This window comes from Oncorhynchus tshawytscha, linkage group LG10 (genome assembly GCF_018296145.1).
Source record: "Oncorhynchus tshawytscha isolate Ot180627B linkage group LG10, Otsh_v2.0, whole genome shotgun sequence".
Classification (NCBI taxonomy): Eukaryota; Metazoa; Chordata; class Actinopteri; order Salmoniformes; family Salmonidae; genus Oncorhynchus; species Oncorhynchus tshawytscha.
In genome coordinates, this window is record NC_056438.1 from 68,817,990 (window position 1) to 68,830,560 (window position 12,571).

The 12,571-nt window shown below is 42.7% G+C and overlaps 1 protein-coding gene across 1 annotated transcript; it reads left to right on the top strand.

Annotated features, from left to right (window-relative positions):
- The first annotated feature begins 1,775 nt into the window (after positions 1 to 1,775).
- Positions 1,776 to 10,687, top strand: LOC112260804 (carbonic anhydrase 4). Its single transcript, XM_024436154.2, has 9 exons — positions 1,776 to 1,863; positions 3,770 to 3,836; positions 3,925 to 3,951; positions 4,119 to 4,289; positions 4,434 to 4,582; positions 8,716 to 8,811; positions 8,925 to 9,003; positions 9,165 to 9,328; positions 10,109 to 10,687. Exons 2-9 carry the CDS (start codon positions 3,770 to 3,772, stop codon positions 10,298 to 10,300), a joined length of 945 nt encoding a protein of 314 aa, XP_024291922.2. The 5' UTR covers positions 1,776 to 1,863; the 3' UTR covers positions 10,301 to 10,687.
- The last annotated feature ends 1,884 nt before the right edge of the window (positions 10,688 to 12,571 follow it).

Here is a 12,571-nt window from a genome sequence, read left to right on the forward strand (position 1 = left end):
ATAAATGCGTAAAACTAAGTCACAATGCTGTAGACACCTTGGGGAATACGGAGAAAATGTATTTATGACTGTCATAAACCTACTCCCCCAGGCCAACGTCATGACAGAGTGGATTGTTCAGAGTGACATTCTTTCATTTGTTATAGATAGATGTTTCGGCGGTTGTCGTTCTTAGCGTTCAATGATACTGAATTCCTAGCTGCAGACTAGTAATTAATATCAAAGACTTGTTTTTATTCTGTCGGTATCAATAGTCTAAGAGTTTAACCACGTGGTATGGTTCAAAGATTCAATAATGGTCTGCAAGCTTTGTCCTCCTGTGATTGAGAGAAACATGGTCTACTGAGAATTTCTCAAAATTGGGGTTTTAAACGGAATTGCAGAAAAGGGCCTGTCCCAGGATGTCCGACCTAACTGGGCTCATGGGCGGTCCTCTGATTTAGTTAAACTCAAAAGGGAATTGGAGTTTCCTTCATTAAACAGTCCAAAAACACATTACACAATTTTACCAACAGTATCATCCTCACTCATCAATCTTATACAACAATTAGATGTAAACCCCATATCTGAGGCTATTATATAAACAGCTTTATGGTAATGTGGCTGCACCGTCTCCCATGAGCCTCACCAAAATGTAACAAACGGACCAGTTCGTGGCTGGATTCTTCACCAATCTTTTATACCTTCCCCTGGAACATTAATGTTGTTTGGACCTCAAGTTCTGTGAGGTAGAAGAAATGCCTTTGTTCTCTATGAAAATTCACTCTGTCGTTATACTGCGTGGCCATGGGGAGATCCTCTCCTCAGGAATTTACGACCTCTCCCTGACCACAGCAGTCTGGTTGTAGGAGCAGAGTGCTCGCTGTACCCAAAGAGGGCAACGTCATGACAGTAGGATGGTCATCTGAATCAGGGTTCGTTTGGCAGCTGGGATAAAAGAGGAACGATTACGATAGAGGAAACCAGGTCTAGATGTAACTTTAGCCTGCAGCTTTGATATGTGCTGAGAGAAGGACAGTGTACCGTCTAGCCATACTCCCAAGTACATGTATGAGGTGACTATCTCAAGCTCTTAACCCTCAGAGGTTGTAATTACACCTATGGGAAGATTGGCATTATTCTTACCAAACCACATGACCCTGTTTGGAGGTGTTCAGAACAAGGTTAAGGGTAGAGAAAGCTTGTTGGACACTAAGAAAGCTTTGTTGTAGAGCATTTAACACATAAACAGAGTTTGAATTTTAGTAAGGTCAGGAAGGCTGGAAAGGAAGAAGGAGAAACACTTCTTTTGGAGCAGGACAATGTTTCTTCTGAGAAGAGCAAACATCCTTCTATTCAAAAGGGAGTCAAGGAGTGTGAAGAGATTCCCCCAATCTATATGTTCATCTATGCAGTTTGTTTCTATGTCAGGTTGCAAATAAAGTGCCATTTTCTCTGAAGCTGCTGTATTGTTTAAAACACTATTATGAACTGTAGACCAAATAGCCTACTGTTGAATCATGTCACTTGATTTAGGTTGACTGGTTGTGCTGCTATGAGGACTAGCCTGAAGCCAAAATTTTGGAGTTTGCTAAAGCTGACTGTTTCATTTTTCTTAAGGTCGAAGTTAATCTTTCATTATTGTCATTGCCACAGGTACTGCATAAATTTTCCTGGCAAAGCTCACCTAACCTTCTGCTTTCCAAATGGGCGTTATTTTTACAGTATTACACAATTTTGAACACACAACTTGAAACCCACCGGCTGAGTTACAAAAGGAGGTGTGTTTATTATTTCTAGTTGGGGTGTGCCACTGAATATAAAGAGGAAGGATGGGAGGCTGAGCGCACAGGACTGAGAGGTGAAGACAGGTGTGGCTTTAAGGTAAGATGATTCTGGCATTGATGCTAACATACATATACATTTATGGAATAATATGCCCTGCTTTTAAGATATGGTATGTTTGAAGTGGCACACATCTCATTGACTAGGCTGTTTCACTGCATTTATGCCAAATCATGTGATGGGAAGTCAGTGACTATTCATTTTTTTTGTTTTCATGCTTCCTAGTAATTTACCAAGGGATGAATTGCAAAGAGTGTGAGGTTGGGGTATTGAAAATACATTGTTTATGGATGTTTAAAATGATTTTCCGGACGTTGAAAATACATATTGTTTTGGAAATTGTTTCTATGGCCAAATTTCAGCCATACATAATCACTTATATATACATGTCAACAAAGAAAGCATTATGTGCATGTTCAAAAGTAACATTTCCAAATAATATAGGATTTCAGTGTGGAATAAAAGATTGCAGTAGGCCTATGGAATATTTCAAATTGCTCAAATCTGTCACTTGCCCAAAAGCATCAGAACTGGCAGTGGTCACGTGCAAAGTTCTGAAGAACCAACAGAACACTTCAACAACGGTTACAGAAACGTTTTTAAAAATGAGTGTTGGCACTCGGGTGACTGGTTAGGCCAGGGGGACTGGTTAGGTCAGGGGGACTGGTTAGGTCAGGAGAAGAAATTGGTGAACAGGTGAACAAAACTAATAAGGTTTGGCAGAAGGAAAGACACAGAGTTGGTTAGTCTCACTGTTGTTGACTTGTAATTGATTCAGAGTGCGCTGGAATGAAAATCTGAGAACAAACAATAATAAATCAAATGCCATAATGCATAAATCAAATCATAAAGATAGTCGCTATTCAATAATGGCAAACAATCAGAATTCATCAAGGTAGTTTCAACATGACATCATTTATTCTAACTCATGTCATAACTCAGACCAGAAATAATTATTTCTAATTAACAGAATTAATTCAAAAATAAAAGAGATAGGAAACGGAGTAATCAGCTCGATACTTTACCCACCAACATAACAAAGGAAAATGTGCTCCGGGAGCCGTATATACAAACAATCGTGAGTCAACTCAAAACAATCAGCCGCATCAGTGAAAACTGTCAAACAAAAATACATGTCTATTTACTCATGTTTGCGTCTTGGATGCACACAAAGTAAACAAAAAGGATTCAGTGTTGCTGGAGAACCTGACAGATGTCCAACAACAGATAAAGGGGGAGTTTTAATGCCAGCCTTTCCCAAAAGACATTTTAGTTGCGTTCCCCTGCTTAGATGTTGCATGCATTAACCAATGGCTGTGTGCCATGTCAAAGACTGTCATCGACTGACAGATTGCTATAACATATGATGTGGTTATTTTGTATGTAAAAATCTAATCTGGGTCAAATTAAGATCTGCAGCCAGGACACCGGGGTTAACACCCCTACTCACTAGGACTGTGATATTGAATGTGGTTCTTTATCTACCTTAGTTGATTGCACCAACTGTAAGTCACTTTGGATAAGGGTCTTCTAAATGACCAATATATAACAATTAACATGTTCAAAGCACACTGGGTATTATACTAATTACCTCCACCGCCAAACAAGACCAAATTTGGTCGGTCTGGACCAAATCTGAACCAATCATAGATGTCCATGTTAAAAAGTTTGGATAGCACAGTACAGTAGAGCATAGTAGACTACAGTAGTGTCCAAACTTGTGAAATATCAATGCCTATATTTGGGTCAAATCAAGGCCAGTACGGATTCGACTAAATCGGAACCAATCGTAGACGTCTACGTTTGTGGACGTAGTGGATGAAGAGAATTAAGACCAGGGCGGACTGACCAAATTTCAACCACTTTTCTAAGTGCATGGATGTCTTGTGTTGGTCGGTGCTTTTAGTGGTCTCTCTATTCATAATTTCCTATACCTCACTTTCAGATGAATCGACTTGTGGTTATCGTTGCGACACTCTTTGTCCCCACTACATACGGTGCTGCAGGCGGTTGTAAGTGATTATTCTATTATTTTGTTGGACTGTGACTCTATCAATGTTGTGACTCTGCATAACTTTTTCCCTTCTTCAATTTTAACAGTGTGGTGTTACCATGATCCTAGTTGTGGTAAGTATTGATTTTACCCACTGATTATAGTGTAATTTCTATTCACAAATTGAAGTGATTGCGATAGCAGTGGATAATTGACTAGAGAATTGATTTATTAGCATATTATATGACCCTTATAAAACAATGGTACATTGACACCATGGTATGATTGATTCCATGTTAAGATGACACCACTTGGTCCACCATTGCCAGTGAACATTGCAATGGATCCCGTCAGTCTCCCATCAACATCGTCTCTGCATCAGCAGTGGGCGATGAAACCCTGACTGCCTTCACCTTCACCAAATACGGAGAAAACTATACAATGAAGAATATCAAGAACACTGGCAAAACTGGTGAGGAGAATTGATGGATCCCTTGCTTTCTCAATCCATACACACAAAGTCCCACTTGAGGATAATGTATGAACCAAACCAGGAACCCTTATGTGCAAAATGTAACCAATTCCTCTCCTATTGTTCCTCCTCTCTTTCTTTCAGTCAAAGTGGAACTGACAAGTGGTGTCCAGGTTACAGGTGGGGCACTGTCTGAGGCCTATGACAGCCTGCAGTTTCACCTCCACTGGGGGAATGGTACCTCAGTACCTGGGTCAGAGCACACAGTGGATGGAACCCGCTACCCCATGGAGGTATGGGAAGGTTCAACACAACATTACTGCGTTCTGATTCTATACCTTTCTCCATTAGTGTCCCCTCTTCCACTCCCCCCCCCCCTTGAAGGATTAGTGCAAGCATGCCTGGAGGGAGTTTCCACCATATTCCAAGCACTAATCCATTCCTATTCCCATTCCTACCCACGTGCTCATTCCGGCGCCGACAGAGATGGCCGCCTCGCTTCGCGTTCCTAGGAAACTATGCAGTTTTTTGTTTTTTTACGTGTTATTTCTTACACTAGTACCCCAGGTCATCTTAGGTTTCATTACATACAGCCGAGAAGAACTACTGAATATAAGATCAGCGTCAACTCACCATCAGTACGACCAAGAATATGTTTTTCGCGATGCGGATCCTGTGTTCTGCCTTACAACCAGTGTAACCGAGTGGATCACATGCAGCGACCCAAAAAAAAACGACTCAGAAAAAGAGGGAAACGAAGCGGTCTTCTGGTCAGACTCCGGAGACGGGCACATCGTGCACCACTCCCTAGCATTCTTCTTGCCAATGTCCAGTGTCTTGACAACAAGGTTGATGAAATCCGAGCAAGGGTAGCATTCCAGAGGGACATCAGAGACTGTAACGTTCTCTGCTTCACGGAAACATGGCTAACTGGAGAGACGCAATCCGAAGCGGTGCAGCCAACGGGTTTCTCCACGCATCGCGCCGACAGAAACAAACATCTTTCTGGTAAGAAGAGGGGCGGGGGCGTATGCCTTATGACTAACGTGACATGGTGTGATGAAAGAAACATACAGGAACTCAAATCCTTCTGTTCACCTGATTTAGAATTCCTCACAATCAAATGTAGACCGCATTATCTACCAAGAGAATTCTCTTCGATTATAATCACAGCCGTATATATCCCCCCAAGCAGACACATCGATGGCTCTGAACGAACTTTATTTAACTCTCTGCAAACTGGAAACGATTTATCCGGAGGCTGCATTCATTGTAGCTGGGGATTTTAACAAGGCTAATCTGAAAACAAGACTCCCTAAATTTTATCAGCATATCGATTGCGCAACCAGGGGTGGAAAGACCCTGGATCATTGTTACTCTAACTTCCGCGACGCATATAAGGCCCTGCCCCGCCCCCTTTCGGAAAAGCTGACCACGACTCCATTTTGTTGATCCCTGCCTACAGACAGAAACTAAAACAAGAAGCTCCCACGCTGAGGTCTGTCCAACGCTGGTCTGACCAAGCTGACTCCACACTCCAAGACTGCTTCCATCACGTGGACTGGGAGATGTTTCGTATTGCGTCAGACAACAACATTGACGAATACGCTGATACGGTGTGCGAGTTCATTAGAACGTGCGTTGAAGATGTCGTTCCCATAGCAACGATTAAAACATTCCCAAACCAGAAACCGTGGATTGATGGCAGCATTCGTGTGAAACTGAAGGCGCGAACCACTGCTTTTAATCAGGGCAAGGTGTCTGGTAACATGACTGAATACAAACAGTGCAGCTATTCCCTCCGCAAGGCTATCAAACAAGCTAAGCGCCAGTACAGAGACAAAGTAGAATCTCAATTCAACGGCTCAGACACAAGAGGCATGTGGCAGGGTCTACAGTCAATCACGGACTACAGGAAGAAACACAGCCCAGTCACGGACCAGGATGTCTTGCTCCCAGGCAGACTAAATAACTTTTTGCCCGCTTTGAGGACAATACAGTGCCACTGACACGGCCTGCAACGAAAACATGCGGTCTCTCCTTCACTGCAGCCGAAGTGAGTAAGACATTTAAACGTGTTAACCCTCGCAAGGCTGCAGGCCCAGACGGCATCCCCAGCCGCGCCCTCAGAGCATGCGCAGACCAGCTGGCCGGTGTGTTTACGGACATATTCAATCAATCCCTATACCAGTCTGCTGTTCCCACATGCTTCAAGAGGGCCACCATTGTTCCTGTTCCCAAGAAAGCTAAGGTAACTGAGCTAAACGACTACCGCCCGTAGCACTCACATCCGTCATCATGAAGTGCTTTGAGAGACTAGTCAAGGACCATATCACCTCCACCCTACCTGACACCCTTGACCCACTCCAATTTGCTTACCGCCCAAATAGGTCCACAGACGATGCAATCTCAACCACACTGCACACTGCCCTAACCCATCTGGACAAGAGGAATACCTATGTGAGAATGCTGTTCATCGACTACAGCTCGGCATTCAACACCATAGTACCCTCCAAGCTCGTCATCAAGCTCGAGACCCTGGGTCTCGACCCCGCCCTGTGCAACTGGGTACTGGACTTCCTGACGGGCCGCCCCCAGGTGGTGAGGGTAGGCAACAACATCTCCTCCCCGCTGATCCTCAACACTGGGGCCCCACAAGGGTGCGTTCTGAGCCCTCTCCTGTACTCCCTGTTCACCCACGACTGCGTGGCCATGCACGCCCCCAACTCAATCATCAAGTTTGCGGACGACACAACAGTGGTAGGCTTGATTACCAACAACGACGAGACGGCCTACAGGGAGGAGGTGAGGGCCCTCGGAGTGTGGTGTCAGGAAAATAACCTCACACTCAACGTCAACAAAACTAAGGAGATGATTGTGGACTTCAGGAAACAGCAGAGGGAACACCCCCCATCCACATCGATGGAACAGTAGTGGAGAGGGTAGCAAGTTTTAAGTTCCTCGGCATACACATCACAGACAAACTGAATTGGTCCACTCACACAGACAGCATCGTGAGGAAGGCGCAGCAGCGCCTCTTCAACCTCAGGAGGCTGAAGAAATTCGGCTTGTCACCAAAAGCACTCACAAACTTCTACAGATGCACAATCGAGAGCATCCTGGCGGGCTGTATCACCGCCTGGTATGGCAACTGCACCGCCCTCAACCGTAAGGCTCTCCAGAGGGTAGTGAGGTCTGCACAACGCATCACCGGGGGCAAACTACCTGCCCTCCAGGACACCTACACCACCCGATGCTACAGGAAGGCCATAAAGATCATCAAGGACATCAACCACCCGAGCCACTGCCTGTTCACCCCGCTGCCATCCAGAAGGCGAGGTCAGTACAGGTGCATCAAAGCTGGGACCGAGAGACTGAAAAACAGCTTCTATCTCAAGGCCATCAGACTGTTAAACAGCCACCACTAACATTGAGTGGCTACTGCCAACACACTGTCAATGACACTGACTCTACTCCAGCCACTTTAATCATGGGAATTGATGGGAAATGATGTAAATATATCACTAGCCACTTTAAACAATGCTACCTTATATAATGTTACTTACCCTACATTGTTCATCTCATATGCATACGTTGATACTGTACTCTATATCATCGACTGCATCCTTATGTAATACATGTATCACTAGCCACTTTAACTATGCCACTTGGTTTACATACTTATCTCATATGTATATACTGTACTCGATATCATCTACTGTATCTTGCCTATGCTGCTCTGTACCATCACTCATTCATATATCCTTATGTACATATTCTTTATCCCCTTACACTGTGTATGACAGTAGTTTTTTTTTGGAATTGTTAGTTAGATTACTTGCTCGTTATTACTGCATTGTCGGAACTAGAAGCACAAGCATTTCGCTACACTCGCATTAACATCTGCTAACCATGTGTATGTGACAAATAAAATTTGATTTGATTTGATTTGATTTGATTAAATTAATGTGTGGAAGTGTATTAGTAGACTTTGGGAGAAGGGTTGAGAATCTGAATTTAGCCCATTTATCATTGGGTGACACTTCTCATACTGATGCACATATACCATACTACAATGGATCAATGTCAAGGTATTCATTTAGCTTAGTCCAGTCTGAATTATTCCTCCAGCCAAACTGCATCCCTGCCACTTGGTTTACTAGAAAGCTGACATATGCGGAGATGTAACCTTTCTCATATTCATAAATGGTGTAATAATCCGACTGTTGTACTGAGCTCATGAGGCATTTATAAGTTCTATTCCTTAAGAATCAGGGGGCATATATATCATTCATTTAAATTACCTTTAAACAGCTGTATATATAGCAGATTGTAATCTACCTTTTTAAATGTATCATTACAACGTTTTAATTTCCCAATGGATTCAGATAACTTTTTAGATCAACTGTTATGCTTCACCTTTCAGTTGCACATAGTAAATGCAAAGTCTTCGCACAACGGTAACACGACCACGGCCGTTGCAGACAGCACGGGACTCGCTGCTCTTGGCTTCTTCATAGAGGTGAGAGGATGCTTTAACCTTCATAGAAATGGCATCCATTTTTCCACAGTAGATTAGGCATTTTAAAGTTTTCTTGCTGTTTTCTATGACTAAAGTCTTTGTTTTTCAAACAGGCCATGCCGGGTAATGCAACAGGTTCACCAGCAGCCTGGAATACCCTGACATCCTACTTGGCCAACATCACACTAAAAGGTGAGAGGAGAAATTTGACTGGTTCTGACTACTTCCTCAAAATAACGTTTGGAAGAGGATTTGGCATTAGTTTTCTCTTTGAATTCAAAATGAGTCATTTTCTTGTTCAATTTCAGTAGCATATGATTTTATATAGGTTTTTTCTTTCTCTCTTCCTCAAGATGATATTGTAAACATTACTCATGCTATTTCATTGGATGAGCTCCTGGAAGGGGTGGACCGTACCAAATACTACCGTTACCTTGGCTCCCTGACCACTCCAAATTGCAATGAGGCTGTGGTTTGGACCGTGTTCAAGGACCCTATCAAAGTCAGCCAGGACTTGGTGAGTTTGTACAACAATTTCCCCAGAAACTGAACACCATTTCTACTTACCAGAAAATAAAAATAGCTCTGACAAGAAACATGGACTGTATTCAATTATCTTTAAGTGCAGGATCCACCTTTATTTATTCTGCTTATGAAACATTATAAAAATAATGATTCAAAAATATTACCAAACATGATCTTTCATCTGGGGTGGTCCAACAAAAGAGATTGTGACGTATTAATTGTCTCTTCAAGAAGTCATGAACATAAAGATCCCATATCTTAATTTGAGCCAGTTTCAAACAGCAGGAAATAGACCTGCAGCAAAAGCAAATGTGTATTGTTATGTGGATTATAATTAAAGGACTTTTTATACGGGTTGCTACATTTTTTGTTAGGGCAAATTAAGAAGGAACATTTAATGTGGCGATTACAAACTTTAGAAGCTTAAAAAAAACTGTGATACTCTAAAAGTTAGCATGACATGCTGTGCAGGAAATTTCATGCAACAGGATGTACGACATATGTACACAAATTTAATACATTTCTTATTTTAATCACATTTTTAACCGAAATACAATGACATGCCTTAAAGTTGTTGTTTTTGTGATCTATTTATGTATTTACTTGGAGAGCATTTGCCTCAAAGTTTAGTTGATTTCACGTTACTTGGCAGCTCAACTAAAATTAGATGTTGAGCTGACGTTTGTGCCCAGTGGGTAAAGCCATTGGGCCAGCTTGATGTCACACTTATGTCTATGATCCTATCTGAAACTAATTAACCTTTTCCCCTCAGATTGATTTCTTCAGTACAACATTGCACATTGACCACAACTCCACCTCTGCCTTGATGACCAACGTCTTCAGGAACATCCAGCCTGTCAACGACTGGGTGGTGACGACCCAGGGCCGCCCAGCTTCGGGAGCCTCCACAATGTGCTCCTCTCTGGGCCTAATGGCCCTGGCCTGGATGCTGCTGAGGGTTTAGTGGTGGCGAAATAATCCTTACCTGAAGTGCATTGCCATATCTCCATGAACCCTCAATCTACCAACATATTTTCCTTATATCGATTACCAACAAGGGTCATCTTGACCCCAAGGAGAAACTATTGGAATAAGCAACAATCATAGCGAAATGTGTTCAACTTATTTATTTTCGAAACATAATTATTTAGAAATGTAATGAATGTTATCTGATATAAAATAACCTAAACAATCTGTTTTTTTTTTCAAAGAGAAAACAATGTTTTTGCTGTATATAATGTGCAGCTTGAGTACAATCAACCTTAGTACAAACATCATATTTATCATCATTTGATTAAAGTATCATTTAGTTTTCAGAATTTTGCAATAAATATTAATGTTGTCATATGAATATTGTAAAAATGACTGCCATTTAAAAAGGTTGTTCAATTCACTTTTAAAAGAGACATTGACACAAAATATGAGTTAGTGTTCTTTTTTTCCTAACTCCACATGAGCATCGCTGCTGGTGAAACAATGGGAGTGGTAGGGGCTATGGGAACATGCTTCAAAATACATGACACAATCCTTTAAGTCACTTCCGATCAAAACGGTATAGCACCTAAAATGTTATAAGTTGCACATGTATAATACTGAGGAAGAAAGGAATTCAGGTATTCATTTAACATTTTCAGTAGAATAAAAACATCTCTGAGAATACACACCAATAGAAACTGTGTACATTCCGAGTATAGCTGGTTTCTGTATTACAGTTCCTCCAAGTACTCAGACCACCGACAGGCTTTAATGACTTGGTTTGATTGCAACTAAGCACACATCCAAGGTAGTATTGATTTTGATGGGGATTTTTTATTATTATGCTAATTCAATTTCTAAGGGGCTGCGGAAATCAACTCTAGGGCGTTAAGCAGTACAATCCAGCCAACCACCTGCAGCTGTATGCAACGTTCTTTATATCAAGTAGCCAGTAAAGACGGCAACATGTAGGCTATTGACCACACCTGACGTCTTCATAGCAAACTAAATGAGGCATGGTACTGGCAGGTAAACTCATTGCTATATAGAGCTCTCAATAGACCATTCTATCATTACATGACTGTCTACTAGGCCTCTGTGTGGAAGCTAACTACATGTAGCATGAGCTAATGCAGCAGTATGTCCATGTCACGCCCTGGTCTTAGTATTTTGTGTTTTCTTTATTATTTTGGTCAGGCCAGGGTGTGACATGGGTTTATTTTGTGGTGTGTTTTTGTATTGGGGTTTTAGTAGGTATTGGGATTGTGGCTTAGTAGGGTTGTCTAAAAAAGTCTATGGTTGCCTGAGGCGGTTCTCAATCAGAGGCAGGTGATTTTCGTTGTCTCTGATTGGGAACCATATTTAGGCAGCCATATTCTTTGAGTGTTTCGTGGGTGATTGTTCCTGTCTCTGTGTTATTGTCACCAGATAGGCTCAGTCACTTTGTTTTTTCTTTTTTCCTTGTTTTGGAAGAGAAGAGAACGAGCGCCATTCTCCTTGCGGAGATGGTGCTAAATCCATCAACACGGTCGGTCCCTGGGATTGGGCTGGCCAACACGATTCGGTTTGCTTGGAAGGAAAAGGAGTTGGAGCCTTTAGGATGGGAAACTTTTGGAAGGATAATATTGATGGGGATTCTAAAGCTGACGGTGAAGGATGTGTTTTGTTTCCAAGGCAACTCGTTGGAGGGAGCATACGACGTGGCACTATATACAAAGGAGAAACACGATGATATCCTGAGAAGGGCAAGAGCAGTGGGAGGTGAGAGGCCGATGAGCCACTATGAAATAACAAGCCTGGCGAAGAACAACTTTAGGGTTGTAACTGTCAACATTTACAACCCATACGTTAAGGACGAAGAGGTGAGGGCCTTTCTGGGGAGATACATGGATAACGTCTCCTCAGCAAGGCACCTCAAAGACTCCCTTGGGTTTTGGAATGGGAGGAGAGGCTTCCAGGCCCTCCTCAGGGAGGACCCAAAGGGACATGGTGGCTACCTCCATCCTCCTGCTATGTTCTCCCTAGGGGCTGACAGGGGGACGTTGTTTTATGCACGTCAGCCCCCATTTTGCAGGCGCTGTATGGCCTACGGCCACATATTCGCCTCGTGCAGCACAAGAAAATGCAGGTTTTGTGGATCTGAGGAACACGAGGCGAGGGATTGTGACAAGCCTAAGGTGTGCCACGGGTGTGGCTCGTCAGCACACCTGTGGAGGGGGTGCCCGGCTCGTCAGAGGTCATATGCGTCTGCGGCTGGGGG

Coding starts and splice junctions, on each gene's coding strand:
- LOC112260804 (XM_024436154.2), top strand. CDS start 3,770: ATGAATCGACTTGTGGTTATCGTTGCGACACTCTTTGTCCCCACTACA. Junction 4,290..4,433: donor CAAGAACACTGGCAAAACTG/GTGAGGAGAATT, acceptor TCTTTCTTTCAG/TCAAAGTGGAACTGACAAGT. Junction 9,329..10,108: donor TCAAAGTCAGCCAGGACTTG/GTGAGTTTGTAC, acceptor TTTTCCCCTCAG/ATTGATTTCTTCAGTACAAC.